The sequence below is a fragment of the Rhinolophus sinicus genome, linkage group LG04 (genome assembly GCF_036562045.2).
Source record: "Rhinolophus sinicus isolate RSC01 linkage group LG04, ASM3656204v1, whole genome shotgun sequence".
Classification (NCBI taxonomy): domain Eukaryota; kingdom Metazoa; phylum Chordata; class Mammalia; order Chiroptera; family Rhinolophidae; genus Rhinolophus; species Rhinolophus sinicus.
The window spans coordinates 8,254,569-8,282,128 of record NC_133754.1 but is presented as its reverse complement, the minus strand read 5'-3'; the positions used below and the strand labels follow the sequence as shown (position 1 = coordinate 8,282,128).

General features: G+C 39.3%; 1 protein-coding gene and 1 long non-coding RNA gene across 2 annotated transcripts in view; one reads left to right on the top strand and one right to left on the bottom strand.

Annotated features, from left to right (window-relative positions):
• Nucleotides 1-5,701, bottom strand: part of VWA8 (von Willebrand factor A domain containing 8) — a 299,153-nt gene extending 293,452 nt beyond the window's left edge. The window contains exon 1 of the mRNA XM_074329337.1: nt 5,414-5,701. Within this exon, the coding sequence (XP_074185438.1) occupies nt 5,414-5,576 (163 nt within the window). The 5' untranslated portion in view covers nt 5,577-5,701. The remainder of the gene's footprint in view (nt 1-5,413) is intronic.
• Nucleotides 5,702-5,875: 174 nt separating this feature from the next.
• LOC109457124 (uncharacterized) overlaps nt 5,876-27,560 on the top strand; it is a 45,878-nt gene continuing 24,193 nt past the window's right edge. Inside the window, exons 1-2 of the long non-coding RNA XR_012495439.1 lie at nt 5,876-6,006; nt 6,977-7,080. This is a non-coding gene — a long non-coding RNA (uncharacterized LOC109457124). The remainder of the gene's footprint in view (nt 6,007-6,976; nt 7,081-27,560) is intronic.

Sequence of the window (27,560 nt, the reverse complement as noted above, 5' to 3'; positions counted from 1 at the left end):
ATTTTAAGATCTGGTTCATGATTTTCTACAATCTTTGAGCACAGCCCACCTTTCAATATGCTCAGAAGTCAAGCCATCTGTAAAGAACTTGTTTAAATGAACTATTAATTCATTTAAATAAGTATTAATCTAAAGGGGAATAAAGATACTTATAACAACAGATAATATAACTTAGGCAGAAGAAACTGATGTATGCCTTTCTTCAAATAAACTATTCTGGTTAAGTGCAATCATTTTCAAAAAAGATTTTAGTTAATAAGATACTCATAATGGAAAGTGTTAGAATAACTAGAATACAATTTAAAAGTACAAGTTGTTAATTTTAAAAAGTACAAATTGTTATGGAATATGCTGCTTAACATTGAATTGCATTTATTACAAATAATGCAAAAAAGCAACCACACATAACGCAGAGTAACCTAAATCGCTGAGTATACAAACTGTCACATAAATACTACTACCAATAAATTAAGTTATGTGCTTTATTCAGGCATGGAGAGTATGTACTTGAAAATTAAGAACCCTGAAAAGAATCCAAAAGATAAAAACCTTCCAAATGAAATTAAATTTAAGACCACATCTAAAGTAACAAGGCTTGATTTTATCATTTGTAATAATCCTAACTTAGGGCGATTTTCCAAAAATGTATAGAAAAATAATTTCTGTATATAAGCTAACACTTAATAGTATCTTCTATGTAACACTTAATCTTGTACAGACTGCTTTAGACATTATTCACTTTATTTCAGGTCATTTTTGTAGACAGACGTTTTGTTTTACATGCCCTTTCTTTCCCCTTTACTTTTGTCAATAGACTAATTCCTCCCTCCAGTGGAGAATCCATCCCATTTGGTTTGCGTAGAGTTTATACTACTCATCCCAACCTTTACCCCTGCACTGAAGCCCCCAGAAGTAAGTACCCTGCACAAGCCTCACCAGACCATTCCACCCTCTAGCCACAATGTTTTAGAGATGGGCACATGATCTTGGCTGATAAGAGTTCTCTCCAGGATTTTTGTCAGAGCTTACAGGAAAAGATGTTCTCTCATCTTCTGACACTGAATTATAAGGATCATGAAAGTCTGGGGCTGTCCATAAGGTTATCACTGCTGCCACTTGAAAAAATGCCTGCTAGACATTGAAACCAGCAGAACAAAAAGTAGATCCAAAAAAATGGAGAATGGAAAGTGGGGAGGCCATGTAGAAAGGCAGAGAGAGCCCAAGCCCTAAAGAGTTGAATATCCTGCATCTAGCCCGGCCTGAAGCCACTGGACCTCCCACCTTTGAGAACCAAATAATATGCTTTTCTGTGCACATTTCTGTCACTTAAAACCAAATGATTGCTAACTAATACAATTTTTGTAGGTAAAGGCTGGCAGAGCAAGTGTAGCAATCCCTATTGTACAAAGAAGATACATGCTCAAAGAGGAATATAGGACATTTTGTCCCTGAGGATATTCTGAAAACAAACATTTTAATCAGAATAACATTACATTCATAAATTTTCATCAAGTAATTAGCATTCAGGAAAAAATTAAGCCAAAGGATTCCTTTATCAATTTTTACTGAGTACATTTCTGTTTCTTTTATTTAAAGCATTATTTTAGAGTGAAGATCTGTCAATAACTTTTTTGTCCATCTAGAATTTTACCAAATATGTCATCTACACCTCTGTTTTCCTTTGTGGCCATCAGCATCGGTGGAGTACCAAAAAGATTTTATTCTTTCACCAATGTTTAACCAATAACAAATTTTGCAGTACACAGCATTGTCAGTTTTATTTTATATTGTTAGTTTTTAATAATTCTTTAAAAAGTTTGTATGACTAATAGTTTTTATTTCTTAGCTAACCCATGAGAAATCCGGATATTCTTTTCAGATAGTTCAAAGCTGTTATACTGTCAGGATCTCTACCAATCTCAAAAATGCTTTTTCAGTGATGCATCTTAGACACATCTGTGGTAGCCCATCTAAAAGGTGCTTTTAATGCTCTCATTCCCTTCCAAATTGTAAACTATAGATTATGTTAATGAATAGACACACTTTAGGACATTCAGCTCTATGAAATGCACTCACAGTTCACTGACTTGTAGCTTTGACAAAGAAGCTGCTTTAGTTCAGGGTTTCCCAGCAACAGCATCACTGACATTGGGGCTGGATAATTCTTTGTTGCGGGGCTGGGCTGTGCACTGCAAAATGTTTAGCGGCATCCCTCGCCTCCATCCACTAGATACTAGTAACTAGTACCCGTTCCTCCTAGTCATGACAACCAAAAATGTCTTCAGATATTGCCCAATGTTCCCTGCAGGAGGGGAATCACCCCTGGTTAAGTGTCACCCTTTTTTTTTTTTTTTTTTTTTTGTGATACAAAACTTAGACCGAAGAGAAAACCAAATATATCAGTAATTTCCATGTTGGTCTGCATGTCTCTAATACAGGTTTTCCCAGTGATTTATTAGGTTAATTGTTCTGGGATTTTACTGCTAAGCTCTTCAATATACAATAGGGTCACAGTGTCCTCAGGGTCAAAATAGTGAGCTGCAGATTCAAAGTAGTTAATAATTTCCCCAAAGTTAACACCTAGTAAATACAGTGCAAAAACTGAACCATAGCATAGTTTTTCCCTTTACGCCATATCTCAGTTGAAGCCACAGTTGTATATTTACCCTCCCCCAAGTCACCAATTCTGTTGTAGCCCAGGGATATACTCTTCAAATCACAAAAATGCTTAGAGACAGGTATTTATTGCATTGTTTATATATTCAAAGTTAGACAACCTTAATAATCAACAAAGGGAAATCGGTAAACAAAATCTTATATAGGTAAATATATGAACTTAATACTTATTTAAAATAATCATGTTTAGCAATATTCATCACTATGTTCATATGGTCACAATAACGGCTAAGTGAGAATAAATTATAAAACACACAGGAACGCCATTTTTTAAAAAACAAAATATGTTTGTATAAATAAATAAATATTGTATATATTATAAAATCTGATAGAATTAACACCAAAAAGTTGACAATTATAAATTTGTGTGTGAGGATTATGTTTTAGGGGATTTGTCTGTATATTTTGCTTCTCTCCATTAAACATAGATTTCTTGTACAAAAAAGGTATTTTTAAATATTTCTATTAACAATTTATTTCACACACAAAAGTCATAAAGCTAAAACAGTGAATTCCTATGATAATAATGACATTAAAGAAAGGACAGCACTAAATAAGTCCTGGTGGTTTATAAAGTTATGTTTCCAGGTTGACCATTTGACCCTGATCTACGGTCTATCTGAACCCATTCAACACCAGAGTCTTTTACTGAACCAACTTGCTAGGCTTCATCTGTGGAAACACTACAGTAATTTTTATTGAAAACGCTTTGCAGTAGCTAACTTCCTGTTAACCTCTTTGTTCCTAAAACCAAGACAATACTACTATGAAGTAAAGACATATAAAGAATTTACAATACCTATAAAATACAGACCTTCCAATTTTATACCCATATGGATTTCTGTTTTTATAATCAACATGTATTATTCATGTATGAAGAACAACTTTTCTTTTTTTAAAAAGTTCATAGGAATTAACTCTGTTCCATCTGCCTACCCAAATAGTTCTAATAGTTCTCAACCTAAAAGGAATTGGTTTCATTTCTTCTCAAGCCAAGGAAACAGACTTTCACATAATTGAAAATATATATACTAAGAATAAAGAAGCTGACTTTTATTGAACATTAATATGTGCCAGGGATTGTATTGACTAATTAAAGCCTCACAACAACCCTATGAGATATACTCTCTTTATCCTCATTTTGCAAAACTGGACACAAAATTAAGTAACTTACCCTCAAATCTCCGTAACTAGGCAGTGCAGAAATGTACTACAACCCAGACTACGAGGTCTGACAATTAAGTTCAAGAACTTGTTATAATGATGTCGCTAACCTTTTTTGATATCAGAGGGATTATTCATTATGAATTTTTACCAACTGGACAAACAGTTAACCAAGTTTACTATTTGGAAGTGCTGAAAAGGCTGCGTGAAAAAGTTAGACAAAAACGACCTGAACTTTTCGCCAACAATTCATGGCTCTTGCATCATGACAGTGCGCCAGCTCACATGGCACTGTCTGTGAGGGAGTTTTTAGCCAGTAAACAAATAACTGTATTGGAACACCTTCCCTACTCACCTGATCTGACCCCCAGTGACTTCTTTTTTTACCCAAAGATAAAGGAAATACTGAAAGGAAGACATTTTGATGACATTCAGGACATCAAGAGTAATATTAGGTTGGTACAAAAGTAACTGTGGTTTTTGCAATTATTTTTAACTTTTTAAACCGCAATTACTTTTGCTCCAACCTAATACCAGGGCAGCTCTGATGGCCATTCCAGAAAAAGAGTTCCAAAATTGCTTTGAAGGGTGGACTAGGCGCTGGCATCGGTGCATAGCTTCCCAAGGGGGGTACTTCGAAGGTGACAGTAGTGGTTGTATGCAGCAAGGAGGTATGTAGCACCTTTTCTAGGATGAGTTCATGAACTTACTTGTCAGACCTGGTATTTAACTCCAAAACCCAAGTTACAGATTATGCTACACTTCTACCCTTGACCTCTGACTTCCAGAACAAAGCAGCAACAAACAAACAAAAACTCAAGGAGCAAAAAACAAAGGAATAAACAAATACCCTAGAAGTCACAATAATTGCAGGAACAACATTCATCCCTTCCCTTAACCACACAAATGCTCTGACTCCAACACAGGACAAGAGATTCCTAAAACCAGTTCAAGTGGAGCCAAAAACTGCGGAGCTTAGCAATCAGAGCACGGGATTCTAGTCACTAGTTAGCTGTGTGACCTCCAACAAGTGACTTTTTCTTCTGGGTCTCAATTACTTCAGTTGTAGAGTCAGGGGTTTAAAAAAAAATTAAACTGTAGTTGTCAGCTGTCAGAAAATGGGAACCTGTGAGAAAGGAAACCTGTAAAACTTGGAAAGGCTCGTGGACAGTCCCAATGCCATGCACAAAGCGTTCTTTAGCAGGAAGGCACAGTTCCAAGCCGCCACCAGCTCTGGCCGGAGCGTGGCACAAGCCTGCGTCTCGGCCCTTGGGACTCAGAGCAAGGTCAAGGCCGGCTTTCAACACCTGTGGGGGCTGCTGCATGGCCCTTTGCTGTAGAATAACCAAGGCAGACTGTGGGGGTGAAAACAGCGGCGGGGGAAGGAGACAGCACTGTGCCAGGTCATCAGACCCCGGAGGGGACCGAAAGGGGCCTCGCGGGCGCAAACGCCGGCCCGCGTGACACCGCAGCGAGGGGCGAGGTGGGGACCAGCTGCTGCGCGTCTAGGCGCCCGCGTAGCGATCCGGCCCCAGCGCGGCGAAGCGGCGGGAAGGGGGCGTCCCGGGGTTACCTGTGTCGGCCCCCGCCCCGGCGTGCACCAGTCTGACCTCCGGCCGCCGCCCGTCGCTGCCCGGCTGGCCCCGCACCACCTGCCGCAGGAGCAGCCGCACGCGCCGCGCGGCCGGGCCGCCGTGGCCGCCGGGCGTCCCGAGGAGCAGGAGCCGGGATTGCATGGAGCCGGGGGCGTTGTCGGGGCCGGGAACGGGGTCCGGGGCAGCCGCGTCCCGGACGGGCAGCTAGAGACGGCGCGGCGCGGGGGACAGGAAGCGGCGCCACACCGAGTCCGCCGGAAACGCCTTCCCCCGGCGCCGCCGGCTCCGCAGGCGCGGGCCTCCCGAGCCCCAGGGGGCAGAGGAAGCTGCAGGGCGCTCGCGGGGGAGCTGTGCCGGCCGCCGAGCTGCAGCCGCCGAGCTGCAACCCCGGCCGCCGCGCGCCTCACCCTCGTCGCCCCCACCTGCGACTGTTCCCCTGGATTCACCCGGCCGGCCTCCAGTCGTAACCCTGCAGCCCTGTCACCTTGCAGGCGTCCTGAAACCCTGAGGGCTTTTAGCAGCCTTTGATGGTGTCACTCTTCAGCTGTTTGTACTAAGTCTTCGTTTCTTGGTAAATAGCCCAGTCTTGCTATACTGCGCTTCCCCTCGCTTCAGACCCTTCCCAGAATCTGAGGATGTAATTCCTTAGCCTGTGGGAACCTGCGCGGGTCTTGGTTCATTGTAACCAGCCAGTGTTTCCATACAGTAGTCCAAAGCCCTATGCTTCATCTTTTTGTTGTTGTTCTAGCGTTTTCCCTAAATTCTAAATGGAAAACTCGTATCTTAGTCACGTAAAGGAATTGCCAAAATGTCAGAAAGAACCCAAAGTAAGCATTTATTTAGTCATTAGGCAGTGCAAGAGTTATATAACCATAATTTATGTATTTAGTAAGACAAACAAGTAGTACAGTGGCTAAGGCTGCCTCCCTTTCATAAATGCCAAATGCAGAATGGTCCAACCACAAAGCGAACTAAGCCTAATATAATTATACTGCATCTCCAAAATGTCAGGAGGTAATTGGCCAAGGCAAAATGTTAAAATCAAGTTATACAAAACAAACATCAAGCAAAAATAAGGCAGGAGGCTTTACTTTCAGCTACAGGAATTGCTAATTCTAGAGTTGTCACTATCTTTATATTGAGCACCTACTTGGTGCTTCACCTTGTGATAGGTGCTAAGAAGAAAATGATAGGAGGCTGTAAAAGAAAGAAGCGGAGCTGGGGAAGGCTTTGTGCATCTTGCTGAGGACTTAGACTTAAGGGGTGAAGGCTGAAGCAGGCTTCTACCTAGTTGGGGACACAGTGATAACAGAATAAACCTTTGTACAGTGCATTGCCACATGGTGTTATGTCTATGTTCTCTTATAAGCTTCACAACCCTGTGAGACTGCTAGGGGGAAATGACATAAGTGTCAGTGACATTCTTTCCCACTTTAAGTACATACTATGAGCCAGGAATGGTATTCATCACGTTAATGCATCATCTCATTTCACACAGTAACACTTTGATTGAGGTGTTATTATTATCCCTCATTTTACAGGTGAATAAACTGAGAATGGAAGAGTTAAGTACTGTGATGGGGCATCTCCACTTAATATCACTGGAATCCAGTCCATACTTCAAACAGTGCAAGAACAATCTAAGGTAATTTAGCAAAGTGACTAATGTAAGAGCTCTTGGAGTTAAGACAATGGGGAGACCAATACACGTTAGAGCATGCAGTCATTCAAACATTTGTTGAGCAACTCTTGTATATACAGTCTCCTGCTGTGTACTCTGTAGCAAGGGGTTCACATCAAGTATAAAAAACAAGCATACAAATAAAAAATTATAATACAGTGAGACACATGTTTTAGTATATTTAGATTCAAGGTACTCTGAAGTGGAGCATTTCACCTAGGAGAGGTCAGCGAGTTTTCACAGAGAAGGTAATGTTTGAAATAATTCTTTTTTTTAAATTAGTTTATTGGGGAGACATTTGTTAGTAAAGTTACATAGATTTCAGGTGTACAATTCTGTAATACATCATCTATAGATCACATTGTATGTTTACCACCGAGAGTCAGTTCTCTTTCCATCACCATCTATTAGACCCCATTTACCCTCTTCTAGAGCCCTTATCCTCTGATAACCACTAAACTATTGTCTATGTCTATGAGTTTTTGTTCCTTCATTTATTTGTCTTGTCCTTTTGTTGTTTTCAGTTTTATATACCACATATCAGTGAAATCATATGGTTCTCTACTTTTTCTTTCCAATGTATTTCACTTAGCATTATAATCTCGAGATCCATCCATGTTGTCACAAATGGTACTACTTCATCTTTTCTTTATTTTTCTTTTTTCTTTTCCAGTTAGACTTCTTTATTCTTCTTCTAGGTCTTGAGACACTAGAGATTTTTTTTTTAATTCATTGGGGTGACAATTGTTAGTAAAATTACATAGATTTCAGGTGTACAATTCTGTATTAAATCGTCTTATTTCATATTTTCTTACCACCGAATAGTATTCCATTGTGTATATATACCACAACTCCTTTATCCATTCATCTATCGAAGGACATTTTGGTTGTTTCCATGTCTTGGCCACCGTAAATAAAGCTGCAATGAACATTGGACCACACATGTCTTTATGGATAAATGTTTTCAGATTTTTTGGGTAGATAACCAGGAGTGGGATTGCTGGGTCATACGGTAATTCTATTTTTAATTTTTGGAGGAACCTCCACACTACCTTCCATAGCGGCTGCACCAATCTGCATTCCCACCAACAGTGTATAAGGATTCCTCTTTCTCCAAAGCCTTTCCAACACTTGTTATATTTGTCTTCTTGATGATCGCCATTCTGACTGGGGTGAGGTGCTATCTCATTGTGGTTTTTATTTGCATTTCTCTGATGATTAGTGATGTTGAGCATTTTTTCATATGTCTATTTGCCATTTGTATGTCCTCTTTGGAGAAATGTCTCTTCAGGTCCTCCGCCCATTTTTCAACTGGGTTGTTTGTTTTTCTCTTGTTGAGTTGTATGTGTTCCTTGTATATTTTGGGTATTAGCCCCTTATTGGAGGCGCTGTTTGCAAAAATCTTCTCCCATTCAGTTAGTTGCCTCTTTATTTTGTCGATGGTTTCTTTTGCTGTGCAGAAGCTTTTAAGTTTGATATAGTCCCATTCATTTATTTTAGCTTTTACTTCCCTTGCCTTTGGAGTCAAATTCATAAAATGCTCTTTCAACCCAAGGTCCATAAGTTTAGTACCTATGTTTTCTTCTATCAAGTTTATTGTTTCAGGTCTTATGCTTAGGTCTTTGATAAATTTTTAATTAATTTTGGTACATGGTAACAGATAGCAGTCCAGTTTCATTCTTTTGCACATGGCTTTCCAATTCTCCCAGCGCCATTTATTGAAGAGGCTGTTTTTTCTCCATTGTATGTTTTTTGCTTCTTTGTCAAAAATTATCTATCCATATTTATGTGGATTTATTTCTGGGTTCTCAATTCTATTGCATCAGTCTGTGTGTCTGTTTTTCTGCCAATACCAAGCTGTTTTGATTATTGTTGCCCTGTAGTACAAGCCAAAGTCAGGGAGTGTGACACCTCCAGTATTGTTCTTTTTTCTTAGGATTGCTTTGGCTATTCGGGGTCTTTTGTGGTTCCATACAAATCTGATGGTTTTTTGTTCTATTTCTTTAAAAAAAATATACCATTGGGATATTGATGGGGATTGCATTATCTGTATATTGCTTTGGGTGATACAGACATTTTAATTATGTTGATTCTTCCAATCCATGAGCACGGAATGTCTTTCCATTTCTTTGTATCTTCTTCGGTTTCTTTTAAAAGTCTTTTTTCCTTCTATATCTATTTTATTAAACGTTTTAATCACAAATGGATGTTGTATCTTGTCAAACGCTTTTTCTGCATCAATTGATATAATCATATGATTTTTGTCCTTTATTTTGTTTATGTGATGTATCACATTGATGGATTTGTGGATGTTGAACCATCCTTGTGCCCCAGGGATGAACCCCACTTGGTTGTGATGAATAATCTTTTTAATGCATTGTTGTATTCAATTTCCTAGAATTTTGTTTATGATTTTTGCATCTGTATTCATCAAAGATATAAGTCTACAGATTTCTTTTTTTGTGTTATCCTTACCAGGTTTTGGTATCAGGGTAATGTTGACCTCATTAAATGAATTAGGGAGTACTGTCTCTTCTTCAATTTTTTGGAAGAATTTCAGTAGGACTGGTATTAGATCCTTTTTGAAGATTTGGTAGAATTAACTTGTGAAGCCATCTGGTCCCGGACTTTTGCTTTTGGGAAGGTTTCGGATAACTGATTCAATTTCCTTACTGGTGATCGGTCTATTTAGATTTTCCAGTTCTTCATGGTTCAGCCTAGGAAGACTATATGTTCCTAAGAACTGTCCATTTCTTCTAGGTTATTGAATTTGGTGGCATATAGTCCTTCATAGTATTCTTGAATGATCCTTTGTATTTCTGTGGCATCTGTGATAACTTCCCCTCTTTCATTTCTGAATTTATTAATGTCTTCTCTCTTTTTATCTTAGTAAGTCTAGCCAAGGGTTTGTCAATTTTATTAATCTTTTCAAAGAACCAGCTCTTTGTCACATTAATTTTTTCTATTGTCTTTTTGTTCTCTATTTCATTTAGTTCTGCTCTGATTTTTATTATTTCCTTTCTTCTGCTGACCTTGGGTTTCATTTGTTCTTCTTTTTCTAGTTCTTTAAGGTGTAACATGAGGTTATTTATTTGGGATTTTTCTTGTTTCTTGAGATAGGCCTGTAATGATATAAATTTCCCTCTTAAAACTGCTTTCGCTGCATCCCAAAAATTTTGGTAGGATGTATTTTCATTCTCATTTGTTTCTATGTATCTTTTGATCTCTCCTCTTATTTCTTTTTTCACCTGGTTGTTCTTTAAAAATATGTTGTTTAATCTCTACATATTTGTGGTTTTTCCTGCTTTCTTTTTGTAGTTGATATCCAATTTCAAAGCCTTGTGATCAGAAAATATGCGTGGTATGATTTCAATTTTATTAAATTTGCTGAGGCTAGTTTTATGTCCCAATATATGGTCTATCCTTGAGAATGTTCCATGTACACTAGAAAAAAATGTATGATCTGGTGTTCTAGCATGAAGTGCTGTATAAATGTCAATTATGTCCATTTCATCTAACATGTCATTGAGGGCTGCTATTTCTTTATTTATTTTCTGTTTGGATGATCTATACATAGCTGTCAGTGATGTATTTAAGTCCCCTAGTATAATTGTGTTTTGGTCAATTTCTCCCTTTAGTTCTGTTAGTAGTTGCTTGGTATATTTTGGTGCTCCCTGATTGGGGGCATAAATATTGATGACTGTTATGTCTTCTTGTTGTATAGTCCCTTTTACCATTATGAAATGTCCATCTTTGTCTCTTGTTATCTTTTTCACCCTGAAGTCTGTTTCATCTGATATCATTATGGCTACACCTGATTTTCTCTGGTACCATTTGCTTGGAGTGTCAATTGCCCTTTCACTTTGAGACTATGCTTGCCCTTGTAGCTGAGATGTGTCTCTTGGAGCCAGCATATGGTTGGGTTTAGTTTTTTGATCCAATCTGCTACTCTGTGCCTTTTTATTGGTGAGTTCAGTCCATTTACATTTAGGGTGATTATTGATATGTGAGGATTTCCTGTCATTCTATCTTTAGTTTTCTGGTAAGGCTGTGTCTCCATTGTTTCTTTGCCTTTTTGTTGTTTATTATTTCTGTGTGGTGGTATTCTATGATGTTTCCCTCTGTTTCTTCTTTTATTACAGTATATATTTCAGTTCTGGATTTTTTTTGAGTGGTTACCCTTAAGTTTATGTAAAAGAAAGTTTGATATTTAGAGTATTCCATTTTCTTCAGCATGCTTACTTTCTCCATTCCCATATTCTGGTTCAGGCCTTTACTCTCCCCTTTTGATGTTTTGGTTGTCACAAATTGTCCCTGTTGACGGTGGTCGAATAGCTTCCTTTAGTATTTCTTGTAGTGCAGGTCATGTATTAGAAAATTCCCTCAGCTTCAGTATGTCTGGAAAGGTCTTTATTCCTCCTTCATATCAAAAGGATATCTTTGCTGGATATATTATTCTTGGCTCATAATTTCTCTCTTTCAATAGTTTGAATATTTGGTTCCACTCCCTCCTGGCTTGTAGAGTTTCTGCTGAAAAATCTGATGATAATCTAATGGGCTTTCCTTTGTAGGTTACCATCTTCTTTTCCCTGGCTGCCTTGAGGATTCTTTCTTTGTCGTTGATTTTAGACAGCTTCAATACAATGTGCCTTGGAGAAGGCCTGTTGGGATTGAGGTAATTAGGTGTTCTATTTGCTTCTTGGATTTGAGGATCCAGTTCTTTCCACAAGTTTGGGAAGTTCTCATCAACAATTTGTTTGAATATATTCTCTGTTCCCTTCTCTCTTTCTTCTCCTTCTGGTATGCCCATTATTCTTATATTGCTCTTTCTGATGGAGTCAGAAAGTTCTTGTAGAGTTCTTTCATTTCTTTTAAGTCTCAAGTCTCTTTCTTCTTCCATCCATGTCATTTCCAGATTTCTATCTTCAATGTCACTGATTCTTTCCTCCATCTGGTCAACTCTACTACCTAAGCTGGCTATTTCATTCTTCATTTCTTTTATTGAGTTCTTAATCTCCAGAAATTCTATTTGATTTTTTTTTAATTTTAATCTCTTTGGTAAAATGTTCATTTTGTTCTTTGATTCTCTTTCTGAGTTCATTCAACTTCCTGTCTGTGTTTTCTTGTATCTCGTTGAGTATTTTAAGAACTGCAGTCTTGAATTCTCTGTCATTTAAGTCACATATTTCCATGTCTTTAAGTTCATTTTCTGGAGACTTTTCATTTTCTTTCTGAGCTGTCTTGTTACCTTGGTTATTCATAGCAATTAATGATTTATTATTTCTCTCCCTAGACATCTACAGGAGTGGCTTCTGCAACAGGTTAATAGAAAGAGGTCTTTCTTTTGTTTTCCAGTAGGTGTTGGTAGAATGTTTTATTTTATCTCTTACTGCAGCCTTTTAGTCTCTCTCACACTGTAGTGTTATATTTTCTCTGCACTATTCCGGCTTTTCACACAATGGGGGTTTCCCTGGAAGGTGGGCTTCTCCTCTGTGAAAAGTTCACCTGGGTCATAGAACCCTACGGAGGATGTAGAGAGCTTCTGAAGTTCCAAAGCTGTTTCTGCACCAGATTCAGAGCCCGTGTTTTTCAGCAGCTCTGTTTACTCCTGGATCTGCCCAGATAAGTGGGAACAGGGACGGGATGGGTCGTGAGAGGTAGCCCAAAACAATGGCGGCAACCACCACCACAGCCAGTCCTGCTTCCGCCGCTCCCTCCCCTTTGCTGGAATTAGTTATGCTGCGAATCCACGTCTGCAATCCACAGTTCTCAGAGCTGCAAATATTCTGTTCTTTTGATATGACACTGCTATTTTTCCACTTTTAGCCTGGGCAGGTGGGGGCAGGGCGAGTTCTGGGAGGGTAAGGAGGGGGCGGCTAGTCTTAGTGCCTAAGGCTTCCATCCTCTGCTCGGCAGTGAGGGCTTAAACCACCGTTTTCAGCCTTCTTCCCTCAGTCTTTGCTCCGAGGTCTCTGCCGTGAGCATTGGGGTCAGCCATGTTATATGCTGTCCCCTCAGCTCTGTGGGCCATAAGCAGAGCCCTAGGAGTCTGAGTTCTTCCCTCTCCCGCAGCTGCGGTAGTTCCGGGATGCAGCGAGCTTGAAGCACCGAGCTAGGTCTGCGTCCTGCGCCTGTGCGGAGCCGTCTCCACACTTCTCCCTTCCTCCCCTGCTCATGCAATTTGCCCACCTTTAGGTGATTTCAGTAGTGGGCCTTAGTCTTTCCTGTCTGCTGTGCAGGGAGTACTTTGTGGAGTTATAGTTGTTCAATTTGTTGTAAATTCCAGAGGAGATTTCAGGAGGCTCACCTCACACTGCCATTTTATGATGTCATCTGTTCACCTGAAGTAATTCTTGAAGGATATGCAAGAGTTTGTCTGTCTGATAAAAGGGCAAGTCGCATCTGGTGGAGGGAAAAGTATATGCAAAGATACAGAGAGCTGAAAATATGTGACCAAACTGAGAATCAGAGAGGGATTCACTGTGCCTGGAGGTCAAGTGTATAAAGTAGTTTGTAGAGATCAGACTGGAAAGAGAAGTGGGACTGGTTGTTTGCAAGGAGTAAGAGTTTCCACATTAACCTCCATGCAATGGGAAAATGGTGAAGAATTTTTAAAATGACAAATCTGCAATGGGAAGGAGAAATTTGAGCCAGAAAAGGTAGCACCAGAGTTTTACTTTTTATGCTAGTTTAGAGTTGGGTAAACAAAGAAGAGGGATATAGAGCATGAGTAGAAGCTTGGAGTCATGACTAAGCATGGTTAGTTTATAGGGATAGTGAGACAAGGTGAGAGGCACATAATCTTTGGAGAGTCAGAGAAGGCATTGCCAGAGGAAAAGTCAGGAGTGAGGAGTAGAATGCAGAATCTTGAATGGCTGAGTAACGAAGTACTTTATCTTATGGACAAATTGGCTAAACATCAGACATTTTGATCATTGTTTATGCAGTGATGTGAACTATGAACTAAGTAAGGGAGACAGGAAGCACCAACCTCAGGCTACATGGCAGTAAAAATAGTGTCTGCTCAAAACAGTGAATCCCTGTTGGAGACAATCAGGCTGAATGGGAAAGAATAGACCTTAGCAATGTGTAAAAGATGAACCAGAGGTGTTTGGTTGTAAGAGACATCTAGCACACCTCTGTGTAACTTCTCTCAAATGCTCACTAAAGTAACATCATATCTATATTTTTAAAATTAGTTTCAGGTGTACAAAGCAATGTAATAGTTAGACATTTATACCCCTCACAAAGTGCTAACCCCCCTCCCCCAATCTACTACCCCCTGACCTCGTATATAGCTGTTACAATACTAATGACTATATTCACTATGCTGTACTTTACATCTCGTGACTATTCATATATATACATATATATATATATATATATATATATATATATATATATATATATATATTTATTTAATTATAGTTGACATTCAATATTATTCTACTTCAGCTTCAGGTGTACAGCGCATTGGTCAGGCATCTACACAGTCAATGACGTGATCCCCCTGGTAAGTCCAGTGTCCATCTGGCATCTTACATGATCTTTACAACATTATTGATTATTTCCCCCATGCTGTATTTCATATCCCTGTGACTATATTGTGACTATTAATTTGTACTTTCTAATCCCTTCACCTTCTCCCCATCCCCCAACCCCCTCTCATCTAGCAACCATCAGTTTGTTTTTTTCCTATATCTCTGAGTCTTTTTTCATTTTGTTTGCTTGTTTATTCTGTTCTTTAGATTGCACATATAAGTGAGATCATATGGTATTTGTCTTTCTCAGTCTGATTTATTTCACTTAGCATTTAAAAATATACATATATATATATATAGTCATACATATTTTTTAAAATCACACTACAAAAACTGGTATTGCCTGTTAGGCTTTTTCCAGAGTCAGAAGGAATAGCATTTATCTACCACATTGATGTAACTGGATGGAAATGCAGTTACTAATCCATCCATGCTATGTCCAATTAGAAGAAGTAGGTGCTTCATCCCTCCTTACTTATCCATCCTACTGAGAAATCGCAGGTCCATATCAGTGATTCCCAGATTGCAGTGTGCTGCCTGATCATCTGGAGAACTTATTAAAATGTAGATTCTCAGGCTTTATCTCACACTCCTGTCCTGACATTCTGGCTCAAGAAATCTAAAATGGCCCATTTTTAGCAGTACTTATAAGAGATCAACTATGTGCCACACAATTTAGTCATAAAGCTAGACAACAGTGGTCTGTATTGTTCTGTCTTCCTGCTAAGGCTGTCCCAACTCTTCATCCTCTTCAGCACTTCTTGTAAAACAATTTTTAAGTATTCTCCCCTTGTTCACAAGCAGCCAGAATAAAAATAAAATAAAACTGAGCAAGCGGTTGGGGAAGAAAATAGATGAGGGCTCGTTTACATCATGAAATGTGTTTAGACAAGAACACAGGCAGGAAAGCAGCCCTGAGAAGACTTGGAACTGTAGTTTTTCTTGAATTCCATCTATCCAGAGTATGAGAAAGTCATGTGTGTGATAGGACATGAAAACATCACACCTATTATATGCATTCATCCCAGAGGAATCACAGTTTTTAAAAATAGATATGCTTCTGCATACTCATGAATCAAAGAAGAAAATGAAATTAGGAAACATTTGAAATTGAACAATAATGAAAATGCCTCCTATGAAATCCTGTATGTGGAACTAAAGCCACACTGTGGTTAGAGACTGAAAATTAATGGGCTAATTTCTCAACTTAAGAAGTATATATAAGAATAATGGATTAAAACCAAAGGGAATTGAAGAAGGAATAATAAAAATATAAAAATTAACAATGTGAAAAAGATAAGAGAATCAACAAAGACCAATGTTAGTTGTGTGTAAAGACTTTTATAGCAGAAATAAAATGACTCAATAGAAAGATTGGAAGATAAAGATGAATAAGTTCCCCAGAAAGGGAAACAAAAAGACTAAGAAAAGGAAAATAAATGATTTAAAATTTAGAGAATCAGTCCAGGAGATCTAACATACAAATCCCAGAGTTCAGGAGTTCCTGAGGGAGAGAACAGAATGAACAGGGAAGGAAATTATCGAATCTTCAACATGCAAGATAATTTTCCAGAGATGAAGGAAGCAAGTGTCTAGATTTAAAGAGCTAAACTCAAGGAAGTTGTTTGTGAAGTTTCAGTAAACTGAGGACAAAAAAAAAAAAAAAAAGAACCTGCTGGCTTCCAGATGGAAAATCAGTCTTCATATAAAAATTATGAATCAGAATGTCATTGTACTTCCAAAGTCATAGCTAAAAGGGAAGAGAGGGAGACACTATAATCCCAGGTGACTGTTTATCAGGACAGTAAAGATTCCAACAAGATAACTTTTTATCTTTTGCACTGAGTTACAATATCTAAATTTGTTGAATATTGAATGCATAGATGGTACTTCTTGCTGTGTATTTTTTATTTAGGGGTACATTATAGCAAGAAGTCTATTTTATATTCATTATATTTGCCCCCAGGAAGAAGTCTGTCCTTGCTGTAGCAATAATGGAAGACAGACGACAATGAAGCAAGGTCTTCAAACTTCTGAAAGAAATTCATTTCCAAGAATTATATACCCAGCCAAACTATCAATTAAGAGTGAAGGTAGAGGAGAGAAATTTTCAGACATGCAAAATCTCAAAAACAATTTATTTCCCATGCACCTCTTTCAAGAAGAGAGGGAGTAAACCAAGAAAGAGGAAGACACAGGATCTTGGGAAATAGAGATGTAACACAGGAGAAAGGAAAAGGGAATCCCTGAATGGTGATGAAGAGAAATTCAAAGGAGACTGCTATGTAGCAAACCAAAAGACCACCAGTCTCCATGGGATCAGGTCAGAGGGTTCAAAGAGACTACTTCAAGAAGATCAAAGTCACTAGGTATCGTCAACAAAATTGAAAACACTAGTGGGTTTGAATGTAGTGAGTTAATGTACATATATGAAAAACTAAACAAACCAAATATAATTATGAATTTCATATTCACCTTTGGTTATCTGTAAGTAAATAAATACTTACTGTAAATTCGACTTAGCTTTTTGTCAATCGTAATTTCAAAAGTTCTTACTGATGCCAGATCTGACCCCTGAAGCATTTCAGAGTTGCTCGCCTGAAGGATGTTTCATCTCTTTATAGTACCTCTCTACATATGTGGAAATATGGGGGGCCATAGGTTATAACTAGGAGTTACACTTAGCTCCTAACTTATTAACAAAGCAGAAAAATATCTTGGTGGAAGCAAGATGGCCACACGTGTATTTCTCTTGGCTCCCAAAGTCTAATGGAGGGGACATCTTTCCATCACAACTTTCTACTCAAGATAGGGTCTTACCAAGTGTGGAAAGTTCAATCCTTGTAGCACCATAATTTTCATTACACTCAATGCCTAGTCAGGAAAATTTTTAACCTATGTACTTTTGGCTAAGAAAATACTTATGGCAGGCTCGTTTGATCCTTGACTGCAGTCCCACATCAGCAAAGGCCAGCAAGGGAGAACAGAATCAGCCCAGGTGTCTCTGCTCCACACTTTCCAGCATCCTGGAAACCCAGTTTCCCAGAGCCACCCTTCATCTCTGATTTAATAACTGGTACATCATTGTTCTAATACTAAGTTTGGGCTGAGGACCGTAATCACAAATGCATTTCACCATATAGGAGTTTATCAGGAAGCTAAATTAGAGATCAATTTTCACTATTTAAAAGGATTATCTATAATATTACTTTTTAAATGGTCAATCCATAGTGTATATAATTAATTGATAAAAATCAACACGTGCCCAAACTTTCGAGAACTATTCTGTTTCTTACAGGGATTTTTGTTTCATTTGTATATGTATTTACCCTTCCAATATTACTTATAAGAATTTGCTATCACAGAATATTAGCCTCTTATATATGAGATGGGAAGATCCCATCTCGTATGTCATTACTCTAAGCTTATTGGAGTTCCTTTCATTCAGCACCACTCAAAGTATGCAACTGCCTGTAAGTCCCACTTTCTTAAGTAGTTCGGGAATTAGTGTGCTTTTACCCTTGTTTCTCCTTCTGCTTGGAATACTCTTCTCCCAGTATTTCCATAACTGGTTCTTTCCTGTTTCAGGTCTCAGCTTAATATGCTATTTCTCAAAGAAGCTTCCCTATTCAGTCTATCAAAGCAGGCCTCCTTTCCTATTTTTTATCTCATTGTCCCATCACAGTCTGTAAGTGTTACTTACCATGCATTGTCTCTACTTTTCTGGACCCTGAGCTTCAGGAGGACTGTCTGGTTGAGTATTGTCTCCCAAGCGCCTAGCCCCCTGCCTGGCAGAGTTGTGCTCATTGAGTATCTCTTGAATAAATGGTAATGTTCTCTTTTTTTCTACATTCTTACTAAGTAACAATAAATTAGTAAAGGCTGGTGATGACGGCCATTACCGCCACCAACACCACATTCTATAATACAAACCATGGGTAATGAGGTTGGGAAATAACACAAAAACAGTTACACTCTTGCATTTGGTTATCGTCATCACAGCTAACTGGTATGTTTAATAGCTGAAACTATTACTTAGCTTTTTGAAACTTTAAAAGGTTTCTAAAATGTGGCAAAAAATGCATGTCACGTAGAATTTACCACCTTAACCATTTTTAACTGTACAGTTCAGTGGCATTAAATGCATTCACATTGTTGTGCTACCATCACCATTATCAAGACCTCTTTTCATCTTGGCAAACTGAAACTCTGTAGCCATTAAACAATACCTCCTCTTTCTCCCCACTCCTAGCCTCTGCCAACCACCATTCTACTTTCTGTCTCTATGAATTTACTACTCTAAGTACTTCATATGCATTAGGGTTCTCCAGAGAAATAGAACTAACAGAATATATAGATTAGATATAGATAGAGACATTTATTATAAGGAATTGGCTCACACAATTATGGAGGCTGAGAAGTCCCAAAACCTGCAGTCAGCATGCTGGAGACCCAGGAGAGCTGATGGTGTAGTACCAGTCTGAGAGCTGGCAGGCTCACAGGCAGGAAGAGCTGATGCTTTATTTTGAGTCCAAAGGCAGGAAAAGGCCAGTGTCTCAGCTCAAAGAATCAGGCAGAAGTTCCCTCGTACAGGAGTGGCAGCCCTTTTCTTCTATTTAGGCCTTCAACTGATTGGATAAGGCCCACCCACATTAGGAAGGGCAATCTGCTCTACTCGCGCTGCCATCGCAAATGCTAATCTCACCCAGAAGCATCCTCACTGACATACCCAGAATGTTTGACCAAATAACTGGGCATCCCGTGGCGTAGTCATATTAACACATAAAATTAACCATCATGTCATATAAGTAGATTCATACAGTATTTGTCCTTTTGTCTTATTTCATTTAGCACAATATCCTCCAGGCTCCTCCACGTTGTGCCATATGTCAGAATTTACTTCCTTTTTAAGGTTGAAAAATAGCCCTTTGTATGTATACATCACATTTTGTTTATCCGTCTGTCCATCAATGGGCACTTGGGTTGCTTCCACATTTTGGCTACTGTAAAGAATGCTGTATGAACATGGGGGTACAAATATCTCTTCTAGTCCCTGCTTTTAATTCTTTTGGGTATATACCCAGAAATGGAATTTCTGAATCTATAATAAAAGTGTAATCAATTCTATTTTTAATTTTTTGAGGAACCACCATAATATTTTCCACAGCAGCTGCACCATTTTCTATTCCCTCCAGCAGTATACTAGGGTTTTAATTTCTCCACATTCTCACCAACACTTGTCATTTTCTGTTTTTTATAGCAGCCTTCACAATGGAGGTGACTATTAGTTTCTTTTATACTTAATGTTAGTCACTTTCTGTCCATTTTGGTCACTTTGACTAGATTCTTTGGCATTACCTCTTTAAGACTGTAGAGCCCAGGTGTCAGACGATGCCTGATACAGTAGGTGACTAATCAGTACCATTTAGTGGTAATTTTCAAAAGACAATATAGTAAATAGAGGCTAGAAAAGAAATAAGAAATTGTTAGGTTTGGGCAAAACAATCAAAATAGGTCACAAGGAGGAACTAAGCATGGATGTAGGCGGTATGTTATGGAAAATCTTTTTCTCAGAACCAAATGGTTATAATAAACAGTAATTTTATTTATAGTTGGAGTGGGAGGCAGAAGGAAGGAAAAGAGTGTAGTTCCTCATCATCTAAAATGACTCCACACCAAGCACCCTGACCATTACTGTGGTGCTAGAAATGCTAGCAAATATATCTAGTAATAAAAGGTCAATTTACTAACAGCTTCAAAAACTCTCACTTAGAAGGAGGAAAAAAAAGTAGATGACAGGTGCTGGGGCGCACAGGGAAGAGGGAGGACAGTAAAAAGGTACAAATTTTCAGTTGTAAGATGAATAAGGGCTGAAGCTCTAACGTGTAATATGGGAACTAGAGTTGATGACACTGTATTATATAATCGAAATTTGCTGAGAGAGTAGAACTTAAATGTTTTCGCCAAAGAAGTCACCACTATACGCACGCACACATATACATGTGTATATCATACAGATATACATATGTGAGGTGATAGATACACTATTAATTAACTCGATGGGAATAATCTTTTCACAATGTAAACGTATATGAAATTACCATGATACACATTTTAAATATCTTACAATTTTATGTGTGAATTGTACCTCAAAGCTGAAAAAGGGGAAAAAAAAGGAGGAAGAAAAACCCTTAGAACATAGACGATGCTTAACCTTTTTTCTAAGCATACCTTTACCCTTAATAGCCTTTTCTCAATTAAACAAGAGACCCCAGAATTTAATGGTAAATATCTAAATTTGCCATTGTGAGTTATTTGTGTTAGGACCAAGTCATGTGTGATATCTGTTTTTCTTTTAAACAACAGTGTCATTTGAAGTAATCACGCCTTGTGATTATTGATGCAGACGGATTAATTTATATAATAAGCATTTATCACATCCTTAGAATATACGGAGACCTCTGGCCTCTAGGAGCTTACAGACTAGATATGGGGAAGGGAAAATACATATTGGTGCTTGAAGTAACTAGGAGCAAAGGTTCTAGACAACATGTGATTGGGTTTAAGGAAACTTTCATACGTTACCAGCACTGCTGTATGCTCCATATCGCACTATTCACTCGGGGAATAGTAGGGAGTAAATCAGTTCAGTTCCCTGCCCTCATGGAATTTATAGTCTTTTTAGGCTGTATTATATTTAAAATTTAGCTTTTGCTCGGTTCGTGGTTTTCGAATTGTGCTTTGGAGCCTGTACTAAAGAATTTGGGCTTTGTCTCAGGTTCTGGCACAGAGAGGACTGTCTGTTATTCCTGACCCCCTTGGATCCCATTTGAGTTTGTGGGAATGAGGCGACTCATGGTGAGTCCCCATAGCTTGATGGGGGCTGGTCATGCCGGAAAGACCAATGGTGCGATCAGAGGGTTGGGGCTTTGAACCGCGAGATACCAGCCCAACTTCCCTGACCTCTGGGGAGCGAGGGGCTAGAGACTGAGCTCAATCGGGTGGCCAAAACTCCTGCAGAAACTGGGCACTACAGCTCAGGGGGACTTCCTGCTAGTGAGCATAGGAAGGTGCTCAGCCCGGTTCCAGGGAGAGAGGGAACAGAGTCTCGGTGTTCGGGACCTTCCAAGATCTCACCCCTGGTGTCTCTTCACTTGGCTGTTCTTGATTTGTATCCTTTATAATAAAAGTGTAATCATATGTGTAAGTGCTTTCTTAACGTCCTGTTATTATCTGCAGTTGTTGCCTCTGGGGAAGAAGACTGAGGGTGTAGGGTGGGAGGCAGATGAACATTTCTCTGAATATGTTTGGATTGTTTGAACTTCATACCATGTGTGCCTATTACTTCATTCAGTTCAAAGCTACTTTTAAAAGGGAGGAGGAGTAAGTTAGTCTAAAACGATTTGTGTGATGTATTGTTCACAAAGCAAGCTGCAGAGTAATAAGCATAATAGTAATAACAGCAATAGACCGAACAATAATAATAGGCATAACAGTAAAAGGAAAAGAAGTGAGCAGTCCCCCCACAAGCTCGTGTTGGTCCGTGTTATGTGAGTTCAGGGGGGTGGGGAGGTTCCCATGCTACCTGCTGACATGATCGCTTCAGAGGGGTAGAATGATGGGATAAGGGAAAATTGTTTCTTTCTTTTGGTATTTTTAAATTACAAAAACAACACATGCTTGTTGTAACAAATTGCAGGTTCAAACAAGCGTGTGTAATTTTTCTAATTTGAAAAAGGAAGGAAGGGAAGGGAGAGAAGATGGAAGAAAAGAAAAAATGTCTTACACCACCATGCCCACATCACAAACCCAACGAACAAATCAACAAAATAAACAGGGTCTCATCCAGAGGTTTGCTTGCCACCGGACGTGGACTGATTTATTCCCTCCCTCTGATCTGACGCTTGGTCAGGCAGGTTTCAGGAACAGGCACTTCACACACAGGCAGTGATCTCACTCTCTCGGGACCAGTCCCACCCTTCAGGACAGGGGTCTTCCTCCAACCCTCCCACACCTAGAGGCCCCTGTATGGTCAGAGAAACACATCACATTGTTTGCAAATAAAACAGCAAAACTAAAATGCGAATGTCCATCCACGGTTAAGAAAGTTAGCCTTACCCAATATCTGTCAGATCCTTCGGAGAGCAAAATTTGATAGGGGAAAAAAGCGTGACGATGCTGGATGCCACTAAGATGGGAGGCAACTGTGGGTAAAGAAGTGTGGGGGTGCAAACCCCTCTTCATAGCCCTCCCCATGGTTCCAAGCCTGGACACTGTCAGCCTCAGGTCAGCTGAATGCTTTTCCTTTCCCACTGTAACAATGGGGAGAACAACTCATAACACAAATCTGATTGCCAACTTAAGGTGAAAAAAATGCTTATGCACATCAGACAAGCAAAGATTTTTTTAAGAAGCCTTGATAATAAAGGTGGGAATGGCGTAAGAGACTCATCTTATACATCCTGGTGGGTGTGTAAAGTGGCACAGCTATTCTGGGATGCAATACGACATGTATCAGGGACCCAGAAATCTTTTACACCCCCATAGGACTCTAGCTTGAGGAAACACAGAGATGCTCTCAGAGATTTGGTCCAAGAATGTTTTGTGCAGCATTACTTACACTGAAATACTGAAAATCACTTGTTCAATAGGAATTACTAGCTAAATTATATTACAGTTACAAAATCTTCATAAAATAATGTTTAAAAGACTAGGAAACAACACTATGTATCCAACATGATTCCAATTTTTAAAAAATGTATAATAAGAACATAAAAATCTAGGTTACATCTAACTGGTAAGTTCATGAGTAATTATACACTTTTGTTGATCCTTTTTATGTTTCAAAATATTTCGACTATAGACATATACTCATTTTATTATTGGAGAAAATAATAAAATAAAAGGAAAGAATATCAGCTCTAGTCCCACACCAAGAGAATGTGTAGGAATGAATTCTCCTTGACACATTTAAATCCATGAATTTAGGACAACCCAATCTGACCAATTTTAGGTAATTGAAAAATCTGTTTCTGATTTCTTACATTTCCCTAATGTCCTAAAAGATCTACCTATTTAGTATTAAGGAGCCGTTACTCCCAAGAAAATAAAGAGAGCCCCCAAATAAAAATAATGTTTTTTTCATTTTTTTTATTAAAGTTTATTGGGGTGATAATTGCTAGTAAAGTTGTCAGGTGCACAATTTTGTAATACATCATCTATATACCACATAGTGTGCTCACCACCCAGAGTCAGTTCCCCTTCCATCACCTTATATTTGACCCCATTTACCCTCATCTACCACCCCTCCCCCCACCTTCTGGTAACGGTTATTGTTTTTCTTAAGGAAACTTCTCTATACATACAAGAATTTGACAACAGTTTGTGCCCCTTATGCATTTTAAAGAGCTGTCAGTGAAATTCCGAATAGAATTTGTGCAGATAGAGTGTAAATGTCACCCTGAGCTGAGTTGGGCCCTCATTCTGTCCAGCCAACCAGGAAACGTCTAGTACGCTGTTTATTATGTGAGTCTAGAGCTCGGGAGCAGGTGTGGGCAGAGATGCAATCGTGAGTACATTAGCACATACGTGCACGGCAGTTGAACCCCTGGTAGCCACCTCCATCCAAATCAGTGATTCTCAACAAGGAGCGATTTTGTCCCCCAAGGAACATTTGGCACTGTCTGGAGACAGTTCTGATTTTCAGAATTGGGGACAGGGTAGCACTGGCATGTGGTGGGTCAGGCCAGGGATGCTCCTAAACACCCTGCAGTGAGCAGGACAACAGCGTACAACAAAGGATGAGCTGGTCTAAAATGTCACTGTGTCTGAATCACATAATCCTAACCTAACGCACTCACAGGAACCTAAGGCCCAAAACAGGATGCATTTCTTCTCTCACAAGACTTGCTTCTCCTCCTGCATCCCTGTGCTAGTCACTAGTGACCCATTTTAATCTCTTAACCAAATTAAACCTGAGGTCCTCCTTAAACCTTTTCATACTTTGTTGTGTCCAAATGATAGCCAAGGCCTGTCAGATTGACCTCTCTCATCGCCGTCCACTCTTTTCCCTCTTCTCAGTCGCCCTTCCGTTGCCCTGGTTCAGACCTTAATCACAACTTTGTGATTTGTTGCAGGGACCTCCTAATATTTTCCTCTCTCCAATCTTGTCACCTTCTCATCTCTCTCTTCTCCACATAATTTCCAGGATGTTCTTTCTAAAATGCAAATCTAATCATGTCATTCATTATCTTTGACTGATTTCCCTTCACCCTCAATTATGTGGTATATATAATTGTATATACTCTCTCTATATATATGTATATACCGGGAGTGCCAAAACCATGTACACACATGACTTGTATTCATCTTTTGTTACCAGTATATATTGAGTGTTACAATTTTAATAGTTATCCTTTCTTAAAATGTGTATACATTTTTTTGGCACCATATATTGAGTAGTATTACAATTTTAATAGTTTTTTCCTTTCTTAAAATGTGTATACATTTTTTGGCACCATATACAGAGGGTGCCAAAAACATGTATACACATTTTAAGAAAGGAAAAAACTGTATTAAAATCATAATACTCAATATATACTGATAACAAAAGATGAATACAAGTCACGTTTGACTTCTGCAATTACAAGAGGTGCTCAAAGTGGTTCCCATCAGCATCCAGACACTTCTGATTACGGCAAACTACTGCTTGAGCAGCGTTGACCAAAGTGTCCACTTGTCTACATTTTTTTGGCACCTTTGATATATATATATATATATATATATATATATATATGTAATACAATAATATAATATATAATATATTATATATATAATATAAATGTATATAAATGTATATAATATATATATACACATACATACATATATGTGGGTGTATTTGTATGCATTATATATAATTGTATATATTTAGTAATTATACATGTAATAATAAATATATCCTATTCAATTTCTAATCCCAGCCAAATTTCCAGTTTGCTATGGAAGGCTTCTGTAACTTTTCTAAATCAAGTTCTGATCACATTCTCTGATCGTACCATGTATCTCTCCTTTCTAGCATTAAGCACCACTGCAATTGTGCATTTGTTTGTGGTTCTTTGGTTGATACCTGTCTTCCCACTAAAGTGTGAGCCCTATGAGGGTAGGAAGTATGTCTTTTGTGGTTATTGTATTATGTTTCATACACAGCACCTACTACAGTAAGTGGCACATAGTAGGAACTCTGTAAATATTGTTGAATGAGTGCCTGAATAAATGAGATAATATTTTGAAAGCTCTTAGCATAGTGCCTGATCTATACTCAGCTATCAGCAAATCTTAGCTGTTAGTGATAATTCAAATTCCCAAATGCATTTACCATAAAATTGCTTTTTCGTATCATAGAACTAGTATTTCTTGGATGCTTTGTAAACGCTGGTATGGACTGTCCTTTGAGGATTTGGGCTATGTAAGAAGAGGTGGGAAATAGCTAGATAGGAATTCAGGATCAATGACAAGTTTTAGTTTCTTGATGGAAAGGGCTTGGAGTATCAGGACAGAGAAGCTCAGAAACAGTTCATCAAATTATTTCCTTTCCACCTAGAATACTTTTTTAGTTAACAAGTTACACATGATGGCACCTTAAAGGTGCAGCGTGGTCTCTCAGAGCTCTGCCATCCTAGTTTCTGTGTCAAAATTCCCTCCCACAGGAGCCAGTGGGTGTGTCGTAGACCTTGACTAGGAGGAATGTAGAGTCACTGCTGCACGGCGGGGGCAGGGCAGGGTGCTCAAGCCATCTCTGGGAGCATGTGGGTGCTCAGGTACTCGGTTTGTAGTAAATCAACAAGTGCAGGAGCTGCAGGATCGTGGTCACTGGGGACTCAGACCCCTCAAGAACGACAGTCCAGGTAACTGGACTGGGCAAGCCACCTAGGCCAGCATGGGTGACGGCTGACGCTAAATGGAATCTAAACTGAGGAAAGGACGAGGTGGGTATCAAAGATCAGTTACAGCCTCCAGGCAACTGCAACAGTAGGGCTTTTGTTCTTTCCACTGACATTTTCTGGTGAGTTCCACAGGAAACGAGACCAACCAGAATCCTGGGTAAGCTATTTCCAGATGAAGTGAATTTACTATAAAAAAGCTCTGGGTGTGAGTGGCCAAAGAGTGGTGTGGAGTGGATACCGCAGTGTTCTGCTCAGAGAGCCTCTTCCGGGCTAAACGCCCCTAGCTCAGAGGCTGGGAATATCAGCTGCTGATGGCTCACAGCTGTGTCCCTCACAGGACAATGCCCTCTACCACAAGGAACTGTCCCCACTGCCCCCCAGAGCAGCTATGGCCAGCGACTGGCTACTTGCAGGAATACAAAGGCCCAGCTGGCTTGCCTCGATCTGAGTTAATATAGAATTGGCATCCCTCACCCCCCACCCCGACTGGATCACAAGACTAGCTGAGCCCTTGGCCTCCCCCTCTGCTCAGTCTGCCTTCCTTGCTTCTTTACACGTGTTTTTCCAGAGAGCACACCCCCAAAAAACCTTCCACATGCAACTCTTCATCTCAGAGTCTGTTTCCAGGGAAGCCACCTAAGATAGGGAAGCTTGGAAGGTAGCACCTGTGGGGACAGAGCCCCAGAAAGTAGTTTCCAGGCTCGCGGCCTCACATAGACAGGTGCTGGCTCAGGTAGTAAATGGCCATCAACTGTGATTGCATGGACATCAGCTGTGGCTAGTTGGCCGTCAGCTGTAACCAGTGAGCCATTGGCCACTAATATAACTGCTGTGGCTACGCTAGCAGAAAATGGGGGCTAGCAAGAAGGTGGTGGCTGGGCTGGCAAGACCGGATTGCAGAGAGGCAGATGCCGCCAGCGAGAATATAGTGATATGACTCCCCTACTTATGGCTCCGTGGG